The sequence below is a fragment of the Dermacentor andersoni genome, chromosome 1 (genome assembly GCF_023375885.2).
Source record: "Dermacentor andersoni chromosome 1, qqDerAnde1_hic_scaffold, whole genome shotgun sequence".
Taxonomy (NCBI): domain Eukaryota; kingdom Metazoa; phylum Arthropoda; class Arachnida; order Ixodida; family Ixodidae; genus Dermacentor; species Dermacentor andersoni.
Genome location: NC_092814.1, coordinates 277,020,546 through 277,043,026, shown reverse-complemented (window position 1 = coordinate 277,043,026; position 22,481 = coordinate 277,020,546). Strand labels below are relative to the sequence as shown.

The 22,481-nt window shown below is 45.1% G+C and overlaps 1 protein-coding gene across 1 annotated transcript in view; it reads right to left on the bottom strand.

Annotated features, from left to right (window-relative positions):
• Positions 1 to 4,391: 4,391 nt before the first annotated feature.
• LOC126548182 (neurotrophin 1-like) overlaps positions 4,392 to 22,481 on the bottom strand; it is a 158,714-nt gene continuing 140,624 nt past the window's right edge. The window contains exon 4 of the mRNA XM_050196320.3: positions 4,392 to 5,636. Within this exon, the coding sequence (XP_050052277.1) occupies positions 5,417 to 5,636 (220 nt within the window). The 3' untranslated portion in view covers positions 4,392 to 5,416. The remainder of the gene's footprint in view (positions 5,637 to 22,481) is intronic.

Genomic DNA, 22,481 nt, shown 5'->3' with positions numbered 1-22,481 from the left:
CTTCTACGATGGAATTCACCGGGTTTCACCAACCCACGCTTGTATTCTCTCGACGTAGCTAACTTTCGACTTCGCCTATCACCCGGAATCTCCCACGGCGAAACAATTTTACTGCGCCGCCTGTGATTGAACGTCGCGTTTACGAATGCCTATTCATTCCTAACAGGAATGGCCAACAATGCGGCCTGCAATATGTGCGGGCGCGACAAGACAGTAGAGTACCTTCTGTGCCGCTGCCCATACTTTGACGCTCAACAATGTGCTCTGCAAGCTGGACTCAGCCGATTGGATGACAGACCGCTCTCAGAGGAAAAAATCCCAGCATGCACAAGGCCACAAGGGCCCGAGTGCACTTTAAGGCGACTGGACTGGTCGAACGCTTGTGACAGCGAGCGAACATTTCTTTGCGAGTGCGTTCGGAATGATTGCCTCTGTATTCTTTTTTCATATTTATTTTCTGCTATTTTCTCCCCTCTTCTCCCTGCCCGAGCATAGGGTATACCGGGCAGCTGGTCCTTGGTTAAACTTCCCATCTTACCCTCTTCGTTTTTCTCTCTCGCTCTCCTGATCTCAACTAGAATATCGGCTACTTCGCTTGCTCTTTAATCCACAACGCTGTCTTCCTGTTTCTTACTGCTACGCCCATCATTTTTCGTTCGATTGTTCGTTGCCCGGTATTCAGCTCCTTCCCAAGCTTCTTTATTAACCACCAATTTTCTGCTCCATATGTTAGTACCGGTAGAATACAATGACTGTAAACTTTTACTTTCAAGGATAGCGATAATCTGCCAATCATGACTTGGTAATGCGCCATTCGTACGCGTTCCAACGCAATTTTCTTCGGTAGATTTCTTTCTCATGATCCGGATCCTTTGTGAGTAAATGGCCTAGATAAACGTACTCTTGGAAAAATTCCAGGTGATGATTGTCATTAAGGAATTCTGTTGGTCTTGCTCGGTGATTGTACATTACCATAGACTTCAAACCCACTCTTAAGCTTTGTCGGCTAAGGTCCTCAATCATTTGTTATATGTCATCTCCATCATTGCTGAACAAAGTATCATCTACGAACCGCAGATATCTGAGTTTCCCCCCGTTGAGGTGGCCTATGTAGACGCGGCGGGAGATGGCGGTGATTTTACGGTGGCAACGGCCGTCATCGGCCGGGGTAATCCCGTGACAGCTGCCACTCTGCGCGGGCGCAGCATAGAAGTTGCCGAGCAAATTGCGATCGCGTTAGCTTGCGCTGGAACGGACGCCAAATTTCTGATCAGTGACAGCAAAACTATGATAAAAATTTTAGCAAGGGAAGGATCTCGCCCTTAGCGGCCAGAATCCTAGGCCAGATAAAGTTAAATGGAAAAATTCGAATAATTTGGACTCCGGCTCACGAAGCCGTCCCAGGCAACGAGGCGGCCCACGAGCTGGCTCGAGATCTCTACCGCCGAGCCGCTACGGGGCCCCTCGATGACCGAGGGAGCGGAGAGCGCACGCTAAAATATGGGGAGATCACGCAGCATTATAGATTGGCTCGTAGACTGGTACCGCCGCCAGATCCGAAATTAAACAACAGACAAGCAATCGCGCGGAGACGAATGCAAGCTTATACGCATCCGCACGCGGTTGTGGCGAACCACATGTTCCCTGAGGCCAGGAGCGATAGGCGTAATCTTTGTGGGGCGAGAGGGTCCCTGGACCACATAATATGGGAATGCCCGTACTCTCCTGGGGGGATGCACAATATTGGTAGTAGAGACACCTGGGAGACCCTGCTGTGCAGCTGGGATTCTGAGCTCCAGCTCCAGCTTGTCGAACTGGCTGAAGAGGCTGCTGGGACCCAAGACCTCCCAGCATGCATCTGAGGCGGCGGCACCCGCCCCCTGACCTGCGTGTCGGGGGGGTGGGTAGATCACCTTATCCGTTGGAGAATAAAGTTTATTCTATTTATCTATTCCCCATTGATTACCCAAGCCAATGCTTGTCAGTCTAAGAACTTGAATACTCCTAAGCATACATTGCCGAGAGTCTCTCTTCTTGCCTGACCTCCTTGTTAATTGGTAGTTTGTTGCTTTTGTTGTCAAGAATGAGCTATGTAATCTTTAAACATATTCGCTAAGATTCATTCACTTGTGCTTCCTCTACAATTTCACCGTACGCATTGTCTACATTATTGTTGGTATTTCTGCTGCATCGAAATCCTTTTCGTTGATCTACGAACACCATAAATTGATTGGTTATACTTGGCAGATTTCTTAGCTGTACCTGAATTATTATATGGATGCGCTCCATTGATGAATATCGCTTCCTAAAGCCAACCTGTTCCCTCATACGCATGACTGATCTGATACCCATGACTATATAATGAATAATGCCATTAACTTACGCTTAACGCCGGTTGCGTAAAGACTTCTGGTATTTAAAAAATTTTTTCTGGCGGTATTTAGTTGGAACAGTCAGCATATAAAAAGAAAATATCCGACGCACGATACTCCCCAATGCGAAATTTGAGCGCAGCTCTATACGTGTTTTGATTACGCGTTATATTGAGGCAGAGAATTGGTGACCGAAATCACTGCACCGACTAGCAGTCAGCGCCTTCGCAGAGGGAGTAGCATTATGGGAACTCTGGTACGATGAACGGCACGGAAGCCAGCTGTGGAAGACGACGACGACGAACGCGCTAGCAGTGGCACTGCACGAGCGCCTGAGAGCTGCGCTCTAAAATATGGCCGAGTAAGATATCGCTTTACTTTTTAATAATAATAATAATAATAATAATAATAATAATAATAATAATAATAATAATAATAATAATAATAATAATAATAATAATATTATTATTATTATTATTATTATTATTATTATTATTTGCAGCAGCAGCTTTAGCTTCTCAACGTCTCTCGCAGAAGTAATAGCCTGTGTTTCGATTGGATGGTGCCGCCGGGGGTTGCCGGTTTCTGCATGCCGAAGCTGCAGTCGCCAACAATTGTTCAGCATCAGGCTTGAACTTCATTCTTGCTTCAGGCTAGTGCTGAGAGCAGAGCGCCAATTCACAGGAACCGGCATGCTTTGCCGACGTGAGCAGCGGTGCTCTATGCGGCGGATTGTACCTACCGACGATATGTTCAGCGATATAGCTGAGCACATTTGCAGAGCAGGTCATACTTGCATACAGAACACACAGATGCGTGGCTCATGCTACGCACAGCACCAGACACGGGTGCCAGAAGTCGCATTCGTCGGGGGGAGCACGTGCAGAGAGCGAAAAGAACGACGAGACGCACGCTGGGAAATTTTCTGCGCGCTTCTTATGTTCCAATCGTTGTGAAACTCGTTTCTGGTTCGGCAAGCTTGCTCACGGCGATTGGCCAGTAACGGGTAAGTTGCAAGCGCTGCCCTGACGCAAGATTGGATTGGATTATGGGGTTTAACGTGCCAAAACCGGGATTTGATTATGAGGCACGCCGTAGTGGGGAAGTCCGGATTAATCTCGACCACTCGGGGATCTTTAACGTGACCCCAATGCAAGGGACACGGGCGTTTTTGCATTTCGCCCCCAACGGAATGCGGACGCCACGGCCGGGATTCGATTCGGCGACTTTGTGCTTAGCAGCGGAACATCATAGCCGTGGATGAACGAAATGAAATCTCTGAGCAGCAAGTCGGCGTCTGCGGCACCATATAGTATATACGATGTAACGGAGGAAGCTGATACAGTCGACTTCCGATAATTCGCACTAGTCTGCTGAACTTCAAATTATGCGAAGTTCGAATTGAACGATAAGCCCAAATGTGTAGTGAAATAAACTTTTCTTTACGCACGTTTTCACTGAATGACAAAAAGAAATGAAAAAAATTGGAGGGCGATACAACCTCCAGCTGAAGTCCATCAAAGACACTGTCTTCTTGAGCGAGTTTGGCGTGAGAATGGGGCGGATTCCCAGGGCGCGTAGCCAGCACATCGCAGTCGCGTGAGGGGAGGAGGAGGAAGCGTCGGACTGCTTTATTATTTTTTCTTTTTTTGCTGCACTGCCTTCGAGATCGGCTTACAATTTTAGATTGCATGATTTTCGGGATGGTCCCACATTTTGACGTTTGTTGGCGTATTAATTATTACCTAATAATTTCTGGAGTTTTACATGCCAAAACTACGATCTAATTATGAACATTATGATTATGAGACCTGGACACGAATTCACAAAACCTTCTTACGCTAGATTTGCTCATAAGAGAAATTTTCTGCCAATCCTGATGCTGGACATATCATTATCAAAGGCGGCCGGCCAATGGCAAAGAGCACTTACGAAAAAAAAGCAGTGTGGATGCAGCCTCTGGTTACGAACAAGAAGCAAGCTGTCAGTGCCACTGAGTGAAGACAGTGTAATACATGCTACGTGTAGTGTGAGGAGGATGACACCTCTTTTGTTTTATTTGAGCATACGATGTTGTATAGGGCATGTACAGATGGCTTAATATTTCCAACATTAGCGTGGTGATTCGCTGATGAGGCACATACGCTAGAAGGCCCGTAGAAACAGCGGACGACGATTCCAGATGTGCATGATGATGAATACGCCAGAGAAAGCACAGATTGCAGACACAGCTGAGCGCCGGGACTAGAATCCAGCAGGAAATCATTATTCGGCTGCAGTTTTCCTCACTGTTTTTCCGCCCTCTTCTGAGCTCTGGGGCGCTTCGGTGGTCAGGATTACGGCGATTCGCCTTAACGCAGCCGTTCTTGTATACCCAGAGATATGGCGCTTCAAGCAGCAATTCGGGGCAACGCGCATGGAACTTGCGCTGTCACAAATGGTTCAGTGTATGTATTGTCGGTAGCAAATGAAAACGCTCTCGCAACGTAAATTTTTTTTTTTACGAAGGAGCATCTCGCACAGTGTCGGCGTGCAGGTTTGTCCTGAAAAGCACGTGTATACAGTATGCATGCTCACACTGAATCAGAAGGACAGTGGGGCGCCCGAAGCTGCACCTCCTTTATGAGTCTTTTCCCACACGTCCACGACATTGGTCCATATGTCATTGACGTGCCGTGGATGCGGCGCCAGGCATGTGAACATGCTCCACTCTACCGTACAAGGATACCGGGCAATAGTGGCTTCCTGGTCTTCAGCGATGCAGCAGAAAACATCTTGGTGCAACAGAAGTGACAAAAAGGTTGCGAGAGGTTGCGTCGCGGGGAGTACTCGGCAAGAGCGTCTCAAGGCCTATGTGAGGCCAATAGTAGATGGGGAAGGGGGGGAAGGGAGCGTTCGGCCTCATATAATGCCGGCTCGGGAGGCCACGAGGTCGAAGTCCAACATGCTTGTCATTTCGAAGCAATGACGCGCCTAGAACAGCGCAGAAGGAAGAGCCGTGAACAGGCCCCGCCCATCCTGTCCAATACTGTTCATAGTTGTTCTCAATTGCCGCGGCGGCTCGGATTCAGGCTGCGTCCGGCCAGCGGCGGGAATTTGACATAGCAGACGCAGCATGACGGGAAGGGAAAGTTTTCGGCGTACGCCTTCTTCTCGGTCGGGTGCATGGCGAGCATCTTGCGGTAAGCGTAGTTCTGTCGGCACGCGGACGAGTATCCCGGCGGGAGGCCTCTGGACACGAAGTCGCACGACGACTCCGGGTCCCTGCAAAAACAAAACAAAATGTTGTGCTCATGAAGATGCGTTTTCTACTTAATTTTATATATATATATATATATATATATATATATATATATATATATATATATATATATATATATGCAAGGATTCTTAACACGATATACAGCGAGATAATTTTCTACAGTTATAGAACCAAGCTGCGAGATTACAAAAGATAACAAGATGACTAGGAGTATGGTGGAAGAGGAAGAAAAGGTTAAGAATAAGAAAAGTGGAAGAAGAGAAACATATACGTACACATCAAGTAATCAGAAAGTGGTAAAATGACTATCCAGCATAATATTTACGGTCTACATAAGATTTAGCGAACGTACCGTGAAAGTCTGTCACATTGAGAAAGTTCACTATACTTCCGCTTGTATGAGTATAAGCTGCGTTACCGCGTTGTCTGAAAATCGTGCCTTCCTAATACCTCATTAAATATACGGAATGCGTCCCATCCCTGAAGCTGCAGATGTAGAAGCGGGACTCTGAATGCTCTAAAGATATCCGATTTCGAGCGCGACTCTAGGCCGACTCTGAAGCTTAGGAAGTCTTCCAAGTACTTCGCACATGACTACAAATGACAGCGCACGACCCCACAGGCCAGTTCACAAAAATATCAGCGCCCCGACGAAATCGCACACCTTCTCCTTTCTCACTTTGTAGTCAATTTGAATGGGTGCTTACAGAGGTCACACTGCCGTGCTCGTGATTATGCGAGTTCAACTGCGCCTTGCTCATCAAAAATGCGTGATTGATCTTCAAGTACAGCTGTGCTTCATGGCGAAGATCATGAAGTGAAGGAAAATAAACGAGACTATGTTCTCCGAGAGGCTATTTAGACCAGTCAACAGTCTCCGTGTGGCTCTTGTACCTACCAATAGGGGATCAATACAGATCAAGAACCCGAAAGCGATTCAGGTGGAGCTTCGAAAGGCCACTTCCCAGTTCGAGATCACCGAGGCCCGTCAGCTTGGTTGCGGTGGTACGTTCGAGACCTCTTCAACTGTACAGAGTTTCCATCGAATCCGGTGAGCCCCTTTATTCCAGCACACCTTGCTTGCTTGAAAGTCTTCATTCGCGGGGTACACGTACGCGAGCCTGAACATCTAAGTACTAGGCTTATTTTCAGTTGAAGGTGTTGGTTCTGTATACCAATGTAGCTGGATTATCGAGAACAAGAAGCCGCCTACGGAATCAGTGATTGTTACTTTCGCGGCAACAGTTCATGCATCTGAAATGAAGGCATGGCCCCTAATATACAGAGCAGAGCCACTTTCTCCACTATACAGTGCTTGAAACGCTGGCGTTATGTGCGTAACATGAAATGTGCAGGTCGGCTGTTCGATGCCCATTATGCGGAGAGAAGCACGACAGTAGTGCCTGCAAGTCTCAGGAAGAAAAATTTTGTTTGTGCAAGCAAGCCCATGCTGCAGAGTATTCGAATTGTTCTCCGAAAGAACGAGAAATAAGAAAAAATGAAGTTGTGGAAGGCAGGCGCTGCTCACGTAGGGAAGCAGTTATTGAGGTTCAGGAGAGAACCCAGGGCTATGCAGGCGTAACAGCTCGTCACACCACTCGCATAGATGTTTCCCTGTCTAAGGTCATGGTAGACGAAGTACAGAAAGCTATTGTAAAAGCAATGAAACGTCTTACGATAATCTTTTTGAGTCCTTGACACAAATGTTGTCCAGTCGGCTGGCTCAGTTCGTTAAAGCAACGTCTACCCAAGTTCGTGCCTGCCAGGTTTCGAATGTTCCTAAACTTACGCAAAAGCAAACATCGACACCCAATTTTTCAGCTGGCTTTCCTTACGCAGGACCTTCTACTCGTATTGAGCAGACTGAACCAGAACCCCTAACGGAAGGTTCTGAAGACTTCCAGGTTATAGACATGGAACTGAAGACTGAAGCGTACCAGATCTCATCGCCCCCCCAAATGTCTCCTCTTAAGTCAAAAACTAAAAAAATATGTAAAAGAGAACCTCTTCATGAAAGTCTTCTTGAAGGAGAGTATTTTGAATCAGGCAGTTTTCGCTATCATTCCACATTCTTAAAAAAAAACAGCGAGAAAGGAGGAAGTAGCCGCTTTCCTCCTTCAGGCCGGTGAGTTCCTCCTTCACACGCACTTCACATGTCGCGCCCTCTTGTGGCAATCAAAAGGGGAGGAACGTTTCTCCCTTGCGTGCATATCTTGCGTCGCCGCCGCCGGTGACCCGAACATCGGCTACATTAACTTCTTTTCGACGGAAAGTAATGCTAACTAGCATAACCTGGGCCGGTATTTTGTAGCGATGCCTTTTTCGATTCTATGCTTTTTCAGGCTTTTCGCGCTTGGCCACTGGTCAGAGCGACGGTCTGCCCACATTATCAACGCGATCAGGCGGCCGTGTGTGGTGGATGATAAGAATAGCATAGAATAAGGCATAAGGCATCGCTACAAAACAGCGGTCCTGAGGTCTAAACCTTTCATGGCAAGCGACCACCAGTGTCAAGTCAAACCTCTAGCTCGAATGGGAGCTGCGATACGAGAATAGTTCAACTCAAAGCAGCGCCCGGCTGCTGAAACAAACGGAACAACTCAACATGACCATTATAACGGATCCTGCAGTGCCCAGTAGACAGGGTAACAGTGTGAGCATGGACACCAGCCCTGACCTCACGATAGTGCAGAATTGTGAAGATGCGCAATGGATGAACACCATAAATGATTTAGGTAGCGACCATTACATCATCAGTACCCCAATTCGGATTGGGAAAATCAAACGACACATAGGAATAGCCAAAATTACCGACTGGGTGAAATACCGCCGGATGCAAAGCCAACAAAGCACCCCAATCGATGATTTAAGTAAATGGTGTGAAAGTTTAAGAACACAAAAGGATAAAGTCGCAAAAAGAACTAGGCCGCTCTAGTGAGATACCTGAGATAGACCCTCACTTACTGCATCTCTGGGAGGCACGCAGAGGACTAACGAAAAGACTGAAACGACAAAAATAGAGCCGGAAGCTAAAAGTACGCATTGCACAAATCACCCGCAAAGCGGAAGAGTACACAACGCAACTAGCTACGTCCAATTGGGAACGCTTCTGTGACTACCTTAATGACACACTGAGTACACGGCCGTCAACGGTGGGTTATAAGCATGGCAGTCGAGTGGAAGGTATCACTATAAAATCGTGTCGTACTTGCACCTGGTTCCTTGTATGCGCCAAAGAAAGCTTAGCGAGATAGTTTTTTTTTCTTTTTTGTAAATATCAGTAACGTGCACTTTGCTGATGACGCGTACCGTTGTTTTCCAGCTGCGAACTAGCCCAGTTCGTAGGCCTGGTCGCATCCATCGCGTCGTTCGCCTGGAGTCGGCCATGTTGGTTTTGGAGAGGGAGGAACCGTTACTCCCATGCATGAGGGAGGAAATTTGCTCCATTTAAAGACGAAGATAGAGGATATCGCCGTTTCTCCCTTAATGGAGCAAGGGTCACTCCTTTTTTCTTAGAGTGTATATACATATAGCTTCACCATAGGCTCTCTGAGAATTTTAGTGGAATTACCGTTGGATTTTTTCTGCTATTACAGGTTTATCATACATTTCTTCTCAATTTTCCCCAAACATAATTGCCTTATAAGACATCTGGCTTTCAAGTGGCCAAACATTTTTTCCTAAAACATTATCGGTTATTTCGTTTAGATTGACCTGTCAAAGCTAGTGGTGTTGCTTTCTAGGTTTAAACTAAATTCAGTCACGATGCCATGATATCATATCAATGCATGTCTACTGAGCGCGAAATTTTAACATTAGACATAGCACATCTATATCGCTCCCTTTTTGGTATTTACCAGCAGGTATGCAGGATACCCGATCTCTAGACGGCGCATTAGCTTCCTGTAGAAAAGCCATAGCACTTGCTGGTGACTTTAGTTCTCACCATTTGTCTTGGGGTTTCAAAAGTGATTTAAGCGGAAATCACCAGTGGAATCTGTGGTAGTGGACTCTTGATAATAATCTTTCTTGTCTAAATTCAAAAGTTGCTACGTTTCTTCGCGGCCAGTCTCAATCAGCGATAGATCGTTTTCCAGCTAGTCTTTAACTATATACTCGTGCAATACTATAGACTGTGCTACAAAGAGCGACCAAATTCCTAACATTTTCTAAATTTCCATTTAATCACCTTTAGAAGTAAAATTCGCACATTTGTGAATTAGGACAAATCTCAAAAGGAGTTCAAGTCGACCATGCTACGCGTACGAATATACAAGAGAATATTAGAGCTATGAGCCTCTCTGAAGTTTTAAAACGTTCCTTGAAGAATGCAGCTTTTAATTTAACCTCCCATACAGGCGGATCTATGAGTCCATGGCAGAATTCAGAATGCACGCAGGCTCATCGACAAAGAAAATAAAGCTGGTTGGAAGTAACTTTTTGCTTACCAATACAAAAAAAAGGAGCGATTACAAATTTGTTGCCGGATCTTACAAGCGTACGGCATCTAAAGCTAAAGATGAGTGTGATATGAACAAGCTCAATTATATATCTAAATCTAGAAAAAAAAAGCTCTTTTCTGATTTTTAGGCTCTCGAAAGATGATTCCGGTTCCAGAAAATAATAACACTTTTGTCCATTCGCCACGTGAATTGTCCGAATTATTGAAAAATATTGGAAAGGGACTAGAAAACAGGTTCACTTCAATATTTCCACCGTAACTAACTGGAACCATTACCGCTAGAGGAATTTAGAGAAGTCACATTACAAGAATTAGCGGCTGTTGTTCGCTCTCTGCCTTCCTCAGCGCCAGGTCCAAACGGATTTACCGCAGCCGTGATGAAAATTTTGTGTTAATTATCCCCACAAAGAATTCTGAATATGGTCAAGTACTCTTTGAAAAATGTCTGGATACCTTCATAAAGTAAACTTTCTAAGGTAATTCCGATACTGAGAAAACAGGCAGTTGGATATGATATTAGACCAATTCCTCTCACATGGAATCTGGTTAAACTAATCGAAAGAATACCCGCCGTGGTTGCTTAGTGGCTATGGTGTAGGGCTGCTAAGGACGAGGTCGCGGGATCAAATCCCGGCCACGGCGGCCGCATATCGATGGGCGCGAAATGTGAAAATACCCGTGTACTTAGATTTAGGTACGCGTTAAAGAACCCCAGGTGGTCCAAATTTTCGGAGTCCCCCATTACGGCCTGCCTCGAATCAGATCGTGGTTTTGGCACGTAAAACCCCATAATCTAGTTAATATTGCCAAGTGATGACCTATATTTGTGAAAATTTAATACTTAGCCCCAGTCAAATTGTCTTTAGATCGGGGTACTCGACATGGTGTACACACGTTGGCTTAGAATGTCCCATACAGCTTGCTCGGCGGCGAGGAGAATATTTGGCATTACTGAATCGAGATCTAACTAAAGCTTATGCTTCTGTGGAGCACGGCATAATAAAGCAACAAGAAAATTACATGTTTCCGAAATGCATTACGGCATGGGTTTCAGAATTTTTAAGGGGAAGAGAATTCTACTGTTTACAAAGCGGGTGCTTATCTTCAAGATATCAGCACTGACGCGGGGTACTGCAAGGAACAGTGTTATCACCTGTTTTACTTAATATAGTTTTAAGCTCCATTCCTCTTTTCCAGGACATTCATGTACATGTTTATGCAGATGAAATCACTTCTTTCGCGTCGAATTATGATCCACATTCACTTTCTTTTAAGCTTATATCTTTGACCTGCATGCTAATGGAAAACCACGCCGGGTGCTACGAGACAGTGCCGCCACCATGGATATTGTCCATCCATCTTACGTGACGGTAGAACACTTCACAGGAGAAGTAGCATGGATTAAACAGGTTGTGGAAGAACACAGCGTGTGTCTGCCGATGGCGAAAGTCAAAATCAATAGGCCGTACGGGGAGCTCGTGACCGAGGCTTCAGTTTCTCAATTTTTGTCACTGCAGCAGCCTTACATTTTTTTTGAAACAGTTGGATTAGTTACTGCGAGAGCAGGGGCTGAAACTAAGATAGGGCGTAGTAGAGGCGGTGACGCGATTCCAAGCTCGTCAAATCGCGTCGCTTTCAGCTGAAAATGTAAAAGCCGCTCCAGCAGAAGTAGCAAAAGAGGTAGCTTCGGCAACAGAAACCGAGCTAGGCTAGAGGGATGAAAAAGCGGCTGAGGAAATCCTGCCAGCTGACCAGCTCAACGAAAGCGTATCACAAGGCACGTGTCAAAATTCACGCCTGCATGGAGAGCCATCTGACGCACTCGCAAGCGAGACAGGGTCGTTACTGTCACCGGCCTCAAATAACTTTGATCGGCTCTTACGCGTGGACAGAGACCGAGAAACTGGCAGCTGAGCAAAAGAATGACGTCAGCCTAGCTAAATTATGTGAAACAGCTAAAGAAGGCATTGCTAGGCGCAACGTGACCACACACGAGAGAGGAGGCTTGCTATATTGGCACTACACAGACCGAAAGGGCAGAATTCTGGATCACTTAGTCGTACCTACTAAGCACAGGTCTCCGCCATGGAAGAAATGGGGGGTCGGGCCACCTAGGCATAAACAAATCGAAAGAACGATTGCTTATGGGTTACTACTGGCCTGGCTGTTTCAAAGACATAGAAAACTTTGTGAGATCATGCGACACCTGCCAGCGCTCGGGTAAACCAGGATAAAGAGGGAAAACTCTGTAAAGCCCGTAATATAGTGCCCTTAATAGAAGAACCTTTCATACGACTAGTGAGGACATGGTAGAGCCTTTATCAAAGACAAAGTCGGGTTACAGGTATCTGTTTACCATGCTGTGTCCGGCTACTTTGTTTGCTTTGCGAACGGTTCCTCATGAGGCTACAGGGTTCTCGCCAGCAGAACTAGTGTATGGGAGGCCACTCGGTTCCCCACTGAGAATGTTAAGAGAGATGTGGGAGGAAAGAGGAGAGAGTCAAACAGTGGTAGAGTACGTGCTAAATTTGCAGGAACGGCTAAGTGCAACACAAAAACTAGTCGAAAAGAACGTGGGCGTGGCACAAAAGAACGCCAAGTTCTATTACGACAGGAACGCGAGGCTTCGAACGTTCAACGCTGGGGACCAGGTAATTATCCTCAAATTTTCAAGAAAGAATAAAGTTGAACTTCACTGGGACGGACCCGTTAAATTGTTGCACAAAATTTCAGATACTAACTATGCTCTGAAAATGCCCGGTCGCAGGAAGGAGGTGAGGATATACCACTGCAATTTGATGAAGCCGTACGTGGAGTGGAGCGGAGTCGTTAACTTTACCATCAAAGAGCCGGATGACATTAATACCGAGCTTAATGAGTGTAAGGGGACCTCCAACTCTTAAATCAGCCTGGAAGAAGTTGTATAACACTCGGTAAGCACAGACGCTCTTAAACCCGAGGAGCTAGATAAGCTAAAAGGGCTGCTAGGAGAATATATCCATATATTCAGCAATCGGCCAGGTAGAACTGAACTAATAACGCATGAAATAGAGTTGACATCAACTGAACCCGCAAGGTCATGCCTTAGAGGGTGTCTCCACGACAGAGAGAAATTATGGAGGTAGAGATACACCACATGCTAGAGTTGGGAGTTATTGATCTCGCTGTACACGTCTCCGCTAATGCTTGTGGAAACCCCTAATAAGGACCCTCGCCTGTGTGTTGACTACAGGAAGTTAAATGCCATCACTAGGGATCAGCTGTACCTGATACCCAACATTGAGGAACGAATCGAAAGAGTTAGCGCTGCTAAATACATTTCAACTATAGATCTCGTGCGGGGATACTGGCAAATTCCCTTTTCTGAAAGTGCCAGCCGCTATGCCGCATTTATCTCACCTGTAGGCACTTTTCGCCCTCTCGCACTCAGCTTCAGGCTGAAGATCGCGCCGTTTAGCTTCTCTAAGTTGATGGATATTGTCCTGAAAGACTTATAGGAGTTCGCACTGCCATATCTTGATGATGTCGCAATTTTTTCTGACAGCTGGGTACAGCATGTATCGCACCTCAAGCAGGTTTTCTCGCGTTTGAGGGAAGCAAGTTTAACGACGAAGGTGGAAAAAAAAATGTAGGTTTGGCTGCTCGCAGGTTACTTATCTGGGCCATGTTGTCGGCCAGGGCACGAGACGGACGGCAGAGCTGAAGACCGCTACGATTGGAGATTTTTCACAGCCACGCACGAAAACAGACATTTCCTAATTTTTGGGATTTGTTGGGTGCTGTCAACGGTACATTCCGAATTACTCGCAAATGGCAAGTCCATTAACGGACGCCCTCCGAAAGGGAGCACCGAGTAGCGTACACTGGGATACGGACAAAGAGAACGCTTTCCAAGGTTTGAAAATGCTATTAGTTTCTCGTCCTGTGCTTAGCACGCCAGTCTGTACAAAGGAATTCATAGTTGAGTGCGACGCAAGCGATAGGGGTATGGGCGTGGTACGCAGGCAGGTCGGCGACGATAATAAGGAACATCCTATTCTCTATGACAGCCGTAAACTAACTGTAAGAGAGGAAGCCTACAGCGCTTCAGAGAAGGAATGGGCTTGTTTAGTTTGGGCAGCCCAGAAGTTGTCGTGTTACTTGTACGGAACGAGATTCATCTTCGCGACCGACCACTGCCCTCTGACATGGCTTAATCAAATGTAACGGGAAGACCTCACCATCCACCAGTATTTCTCCTTTAGATATAAGAAGGGAAAGTTGCATAGCAATGCGGATGGCTTGAGCAGGCTAATTTGAAACTCGTTCTGCGTTTAGGGATCCCGACTCATTTTTATTGTTATTGTTTTTTTTGTTAAGCCAAGACGATTCCCTCTCATTTATCAGAACTCCACCCATGATTGCTAACTTGGTCGGCTCGAAATTCCTTCGAAATTTGCATAGCGAAATGCAGTATTTGTTGTTTTTGCACTCATGTTTTCTTTGAAGACTGGCGGGTCTAAAGGGATATCCAAGATACTTCATTTCTGCGCAGAGCCGTGCTGTGTGGTCCACTTTGCTGTTGTCTGTCATTGTGAGATGTTTTGGGGTGTATGTCAGCATTTCGCAGCTGGTTGCTGCAAGCCAAGTCATCCCCCTTGCCACCAGCCATTCTCTTCCTGCCCAGCGGTTATCAGCACTGACCAGTCGAGATTTTACGGGCCATGGAGGAGTTGTTACGATCGGCCAGCGGTGCAAGTGACCTTATAGCCTCTCTTAGGCGGCTGCGACGAATCGCTTCGTGGAGCCAACAATGCCTCTCTCAGACAGACTACCGGGACCGCAAGGCGAGACACGTTTGGCGGAACGAGTATTGTTAGCTGGTAGCAAAATCCTGGGAAAGGGTGCTCTTCGGCGTTCCCCCACGGACTCCGGTAATCGTCCCCGTCGTTTGAAAGACGTGGCGGCTAACTGTGGAGTCATCTCAGGACGCTCCGATTGGACGAAGGTTGGACGGCAGGGAGGACAGAGGGAGTTTTAAGCAGCCGTCCTGTGGATCTGTGGACAGGAATATCTGTGGACAGGAAGGCGAGAATTTAGGTATGAAATTTAGCGTTAGAAAATCGGGTGTTATGGTGTTCAATGAAAACAGTGAACAGACAGTGGCAAAACAGGGCCAGGAAATACCTAGGCTAAAAGAATATAAATATCTTGATATATGGATAAACGAAGGCAATAAATATATGGGAACACAGGAAAAAACAAATAGCAGTAAAGGGGAAGAGAAGTGCAGCCGTAATGAAGCATACAGCGCTATGGGGATGCAATTGGTACGAGGTGCTCCGGGGTATGTAAGGTGTAATCGTTCCAGGACTTACTTTTGGAAATGCAGTTATTTGCTTGAAATCAGGGGTACAATCAGGACTCGATGGCAACCGAAATGTCAGTGGGACGCTTCGCATTGGGCGCTCACGGGAAGACTACAAATGACGCTGTGCAGGGTGATGTGGGCTGGACAAGTTTTGAAGTGAGGGAACCTCGTAGTAAAATTGATTATGAAAAACGACTGAGGAATATGGAAGAAAGTAAATGGGCTGGGAGAGTGTTTAGGTATTTGTACAAAAAAAAAAAACATTGATTCACAGTGGAGGAAAAGAACTAGAAAGCTTACCAGCAAGTATGCGTCCTGTAGGTGGGCAACACAGCAACAAAGAACGTCAAGCGGAAAGACCGAGAGCCTGGAATAATTTCGTTATACAAGACAGGTAGCTTCCTTGGAATTATCCCATTAAAGCCGTCGAAGAACAAATAAACTCAATAATAAATGTTCTTCTCCGCGTACCAGGCACAACATGGGGCGGGTCGGTTTCATCCTTTCTAAAAGGACATAATGCACTTATAAAGCAAAATATAGCATATTTTTCACCTGTTCTGCATGGAATCTCCCGTTAATCTGAAGAGAGACTCCAACGATTAATAGCTAGGAGCCTTAGAGCATGCTCAGATGTTCCTCGAGCAACCTCAAGTTCCTTAGTAATTGCAGAGGCACGTCGTCCTCCATTTCCTATTATGAGGACGGTTGAAACCTATCGACACTACTTTCGCTTTTCAGTGCAGCACAAAAGCCACCCACTAGCAAGTGCACTAATTGAGAGAAACAGGGCGAACATCAATTCGGTGACTCAGGTGCGCAAAGATCTACTACCACATCACGAATTTTGGTTCTCAGATACCTCCTACCATCCATGGCGACTTGTCGCTCCAAAAATTGAACTTTCGGTTGAGGGAATTATCCGGCAAATCAGATATGTTTATGATAGCAGCACAACAACTAGCGTTATGCCAGATATACTTTCAATACCCTGGTTATATTCAAGTGTATACAGATCGTTCTTGCCAAACAAATTCTTCTACAGCTGCCTTTGTCATTCCAGAATGGAACCAAATACAAACGTTTAAAGTATGTCACACGACGTCATCAACATAAGCAGAGCTTTTTGCAGTATTGTCTTTGTTACGCTACATAAATTCAATGCAAAAAGGGGAACACTGGGCCATCCTTTGTGACTCCCAGGCAGCTTTGTCTTCACTTCATAATGACATCAGCAATTCGCAAAACGTGGCGTTATCTAACGCGATACTAATGGAATTCACAAAGAAAGCGAAGAAAATCGCAAAGTAATGTTCCAGTGGATACCTTGCCACTGCAATAATCCTTGGAATATTGCAGCAGACAAGGCAGCTGGAAAGTTGCATGTTGATAACGCCATATATGGTCTGCCTCTTACGCAAGACAAATTGCAGCACATACTAAGACAGATCTGAGCCCGTGGTTGCAGAACGACACGGTTTGATCGTAACTCAAAATCTTCAGGTTTACTTCACATTGACCCATCCCTTTAACTTAAAATCATGTTCACATTAAACACAACCAGAGCCTTTGAAACGCTCATTCACCGTATGCGGCTCGGTACCGCGTACACAAAACACTTTCTACATAAAATTTCAAGAGCTGATAGTGCGGAATGCACTTGTGGCCACGCAGATGAAGGTGTATAGCATCTTATAGTAGAATGTCCGCGACACGACACAGACAGAGAACGCTAAGCACTTGATTTAGTGGCATTAGATCGCAGGCACCTCAACCTCAGGCAAATCTTAAGTCGTTGGCCAACATACGCATTGGAAAGACAAGCGTTATTGGCCCTTCAAATATTTCTAGAAGCGAGCAGTATTCTCGGAAAGTATTGAGTGGAGTGTTTAAATGTGATAGCGCATTCTATTTTTTTCTTTTACCCGACTTCGGGCAATCGAATGCCTGGTTTTTTGTACCTTCATAAGAATTTAATCCGTGATTTCTTATGTGCCCTGATTTTAGTCTAGCTAAGTGACTGCATTTGAGTTATGATTTCATTATTTTTATTATGATTTATTTTTTTTTTTAAATCCCTGTGTGAAAAGGAGTAGCCGGCACCAATTAAAGGCAACAACATCTCCTAAATACCATATAATAAAAGAAAACACTGTATGTAGAGACTCAAATACCATGTTTAAAAAGTAGATTTTGGTTTCTCACAATCGAAACGTTCCTAAAAATATACGCTTTTCCTTAAAGATCATAGTATGTTTTCATTACAGAACCAAGCATACTTTTTAATAATTACCGGTCGCGACTACACACCCTTCAGACTACGCGCCCCTCAGGCAGAGCTAACGCCATTGATTACAACGATTCAACGTATTCACCCAACAAGTCAATGCAATATAAGGTCTCAGATTGAATTTGTCGATATCCGCCCTCCTCCACATATCTTTTACTAACGTCATTCCACTATATAAATGACCAATTACAAGATTACCTTTCTCACCTGGAAACAAACAAGATGCTTCCCTGTCAGAAGAGAAGGCTGGCCGCCAGCCTTCTATACGCCAGTGGTGTTTAGGTATTTTCTTTCCTTCTCTTTGCTGGTCCTTTTCTATTCGCCTTTCGGATTATAGGCCTATTTTCATAGCGGAACTATTAGCGATTGTACTAGCACTACGCAAGATTCTCGCCAATGAATCTTGAGCTGTCGTAGCTAGATTCTTTATCGGTATGTTCGTCACTTTCCACGGCAACAAATACAACTATATTGAGTGTGCTCCAAAACTTAGTCCCTTAAGAAAAATTAGTCAACACAGGGTACCAGGCCACCGCGGGTTATACTTAAACGGAATGGCAGATTTCTTAGCCAGCATGTCTCTAAGCAGACCTTTTATTGATTCCTATTTTATCGGACACAGCTTATGTCTCTGCATCGAGATACAGAAAATGTTGCCTACAAAATGATTTAAACAAATTATCGCTTGTAACATCTCCAGACATCCAACATCTCCGCTTTCGCTGGAACAAACAGAGGTGCGCTTTCGGAAATTAGAAGTCACATACACCAGATTACGCTGTTGAATCCCACAACTGCATTTCTGTTTACACAGAGCTGGTCTGATGGTGTCCCCTCTATGCCATTATTGTAAGGAAACTGCATCAATAAACCACTTTTGTCCTGCCGACGATATTTAAACCAGAGAAAGACATTACTCGAAACTCCACTATGCAAGATTGAGTTAGGATTAAGTATTGCGGTAATATTATGATTTAGGGCTTCGACACTAGGATACAGTCACAAGGATGTTTGTAGCGCAGCATTTGATTTTTAAGTGAAAGAAAAACCCTTACCCTGGTAGTTTTCGTAGCTATACTATATTCTAGTTATTTCGGTATTTCTTCTTGTTCTTCCCGTTAATTTGCGTTTCTTCTCTTCCAATAAGAATTCTCTTAAGCGACTTCCTGCCGACCAATTCTTGGCCCATCTCACCGAGAGGGTACGCGCCACAAAAGAGGGACATCATCATCATCATCATCATCATCATCATCATCATCATCATCGTCATCGACCAGTGTCAGTGGTGCGATGGCGGTAATAATATATGGCCGAGAAGCCATTCGTCAGGATCTTGGCGGTCCGCCTTATTTGTTGACGCAGCAGCCATTCATTTTCGACGTGTCTGAAAAAGAAATGCTAGGGAAGGCGCAAGATTGTCAAGGAAAATAATGAAAAAATACGATAGAGGGGGAAAAAAAGGGGGTTCCAGAGTGAAAGGGGAAAAAGCGGGCCCGTTACTTTCTCGCACCTAAACTCGCGTGACAGCAATAAACAGTAAAAGCTGGAACCATTTTTCCGGCCGGATAGCGAAGCAGCGTTACGGCCCCGCTAAATTTAAGTGGTTTCCCAGACAACGACAAAACCCAGGTGATTGGAATGAATCTTTACGGCCAAGGGCTGAATGCCCTTCGCCGAAAAATAAAACAAAAACAAATGCTGCTCATGTTCTGGCCTGCTAGATAAAATATTAAAAGGAACACAGAGCTCTCACAAATTTTTGCGGAACTTCTTTTGTTTTGTGCGTCTACGTGTGTGCGAGCTTGTTTCCCCCCAAAAATGAATAAAAGGTTCATCCGAGAGAGACGCAGTCGCCTGATCGTGCCTCGACTCCAACTAATCGAAATAATAGAAAGTCAGCTTCCTGAGTCGAGACACGACCGGCTTTTGTGTGCACAGAACAACCGAATGATGCTGATTTCGAACAGACAGACATAACCCCCTAGTTCAAATTGAATATATCTGACATTTTGTTTCCTATATGTGCTCGTATTTTTTAATCAGTTTTACATTTTAATAGGTAACAAATTTACCGAGGGGTGAATATTTATATGGTTCTGATCCAATGAACTCCGTTGAAAATGAAAGGCAAAAGAAAATTACAAAGAAATACCGCTTGCGGGTTACTCTCTGTAAAAGAAAGAGGCTTAAATGCGATAGCACTGGAGAACAGAATGCAGCTATATAGAGTTTTGGTAACAGCTACTTGGGTAGGCTCTTACTGAAGCTCTTTTGTAAGTACTATTGACGCCTATGTTTCCGCATCCATAAACGCGTGCTAAAACGAGTCAAGCGGCAATGTTGTTGCGACTTTATATAATCGGAGGTGTGTGTTCTGTGTCCACACTGAAGGTGAATGAGCTGAGCCCGCTTTAGCTCTTCGCAGCCAGTCATCAATGAGAGGGTTCCAAGCACGCTCTTGTGACTGCCGGTCGCAACTGGAAAGCGACCTGTGCCGCTGTTAGCCGACGAAGAGCTTTCAACGTTCCTTGCTATGTACTCGTATCTACAATTACTGGAGCTCCTGTAACAAGAATGCTGGGGACAGCGCAACGCAAGACACAGGCCATTCTTTTTTCCCAGTGCACCTTTAAGGTGTACTCCGGCGCGTGTCGGTTTTCAATACCATACATGTTGCTTCCGTGTACGTCGTGCTCGCACGCACCCTGCTGGAACACTCATGCGCTGCTCATAGGTCACCAGAGGCCGGTGTTCGATCTTAATTGATAATAAGGAAGCTCAAGACTACCACGTTGCGAACTAATTAGCTGCATCGCCTCATGATTGCAACCGGTCGCTGTTGTGTAGATCGGACACTGCTCTTCGTTTTATTAAAAATATAAAATAAAAGCGTGATGTCTTTTTTTTTCTTTTTTCTTACTCTTGGGGCGGCGAAAATTTGAGGATGGCTTCCGTATGTGCTTGCTAATGGTATGCGATCACCGAAGATTTTTCAACTGCAAGAAAACAGCCCACCGGAAAAAAAAAAAAAAAAGAAAGCAAGGAGAACGAAACACAGGTACTTTAAAAAGAAAGAAAGGAAAAAAGCTTCCTGAAATAGTTTATGCATAGGCCGACGTTTCTTTTTTCGGCTAAAAATCGCTTGTGACACTATTATCCCTCTCACGTGGGCAAAGTGAACTTTGAGTAAAGTGCACTTCAACGTACTGAGTGTCATTTTGGCGGCACGATGCTATACACGAGAAAGAAAAGTGTTCTTTCAGAGTGGTGGCGACCGAGCGATCGGGAGTCAGAAGGCAAAGCATACATTTGTAAACAGCCCGAGAGCTAGAGTAGTCTTTAGCTGCTGTAACGTTAGCAATTAAAAAATGCTAATAAAATTACTTCTGAACGCTTTTAATATTACTTTACTTACTTCTAACTCATTTCTAACGAGGCTACACTCTTCGCCGCCGCGAAGTGTGTTCGGCGAACATGCTTCGTCACTAAGCATTCCCGTGGCAGCCTGCGAATGACATTAGCGGCGAAGTACACTGGCTCGAAGTGCACTTAAGTTTACCCGTGGGACAGAGGTATTAGTGCATGAATCAGCACTCAGTGGTTGCCACAGCTATCACCAGCTGCAAGACTATAACTGGTTGTCTCAGCGGCGACCGTCTAATATTTGCTGGCCAAGACCAATAGCAGTTGCACAGGTACAACAACAATAACAGTGAGATTAATAACAGTGGTACAGGCACAAGGCACAGGCACAAGGAACAACAAGAACAACACTGCAGTAATCGCTGACAAACTCTTCATTAACTAGGTTGCACTAATAGAAATTTCAATGAATAACTTAAGAGTACTCTTGGAAATTGCAGATGTGAAGTCCAGTCTGCTTCAGACATGTGTGTCTCTTTGTAGGAATTATGAGGCCAGCGTTCCACTTATCAGTTTCCTCGAAAACGTTTTTTACACACTGCGGGACAAAACAACGTAGAAGGTCAGTGAATTTGTGGGGCGGAATATATTGTGCATTGGAGATCACCTTTGTCCCGCAGTGAGCATAAGATAAGCTGCTGCTGGTGATACGATGATTGATCTTTCTGAGTTCCTTTTTATTCTTCTGGAGCAATGTTATTCGTTTATAGCATTGGCCATTTCGTATATATTGCAACGTTTGTCGCTTTTATTCAATGTAGGAAGCAATATGACCTCCCTACAATAATGCCTTCTTGGCGCTGTAGGTAATACAAACTAACTAACTAACTAACTAACTAACTAACTAACTAACTAACTACCTAACTAACTAACTAACTAACTAACTAACTAACTAACTAACTAACTAAATAAATAAATAAATAAATAAATCTTTAAATATAGTCCGCCTCAACAACTTCGTGCGGCGCGGCGAAAGCTACAGATCGCGTTGGCCTATAACGAACAAGGTATAGGTGCGGGTGTGTCGGGGAAGAGAGGTGGCCACGGTTGAATTGGTTGGGGGCCACGGTTGGTGAGATGGAGCATAGTCACAGAACTTGTACTCAGTAGAAATTACTTGTCACTGAGAAGCTTCAATTACGCACATGATACGTATTTGCTGAGATGATCAGCTCAAGATGAGTTTGTAGATATTTAGTCAATTAGAGAGCTTATGGACGATTATTGCACAGTTTGCGATATCCGCCATAGCCACGACTCCACCTCGCCACGGCGGCTCAGTTACTACAGCGCTTGTTCTGCTTAGTACGAGCCATTCGCGC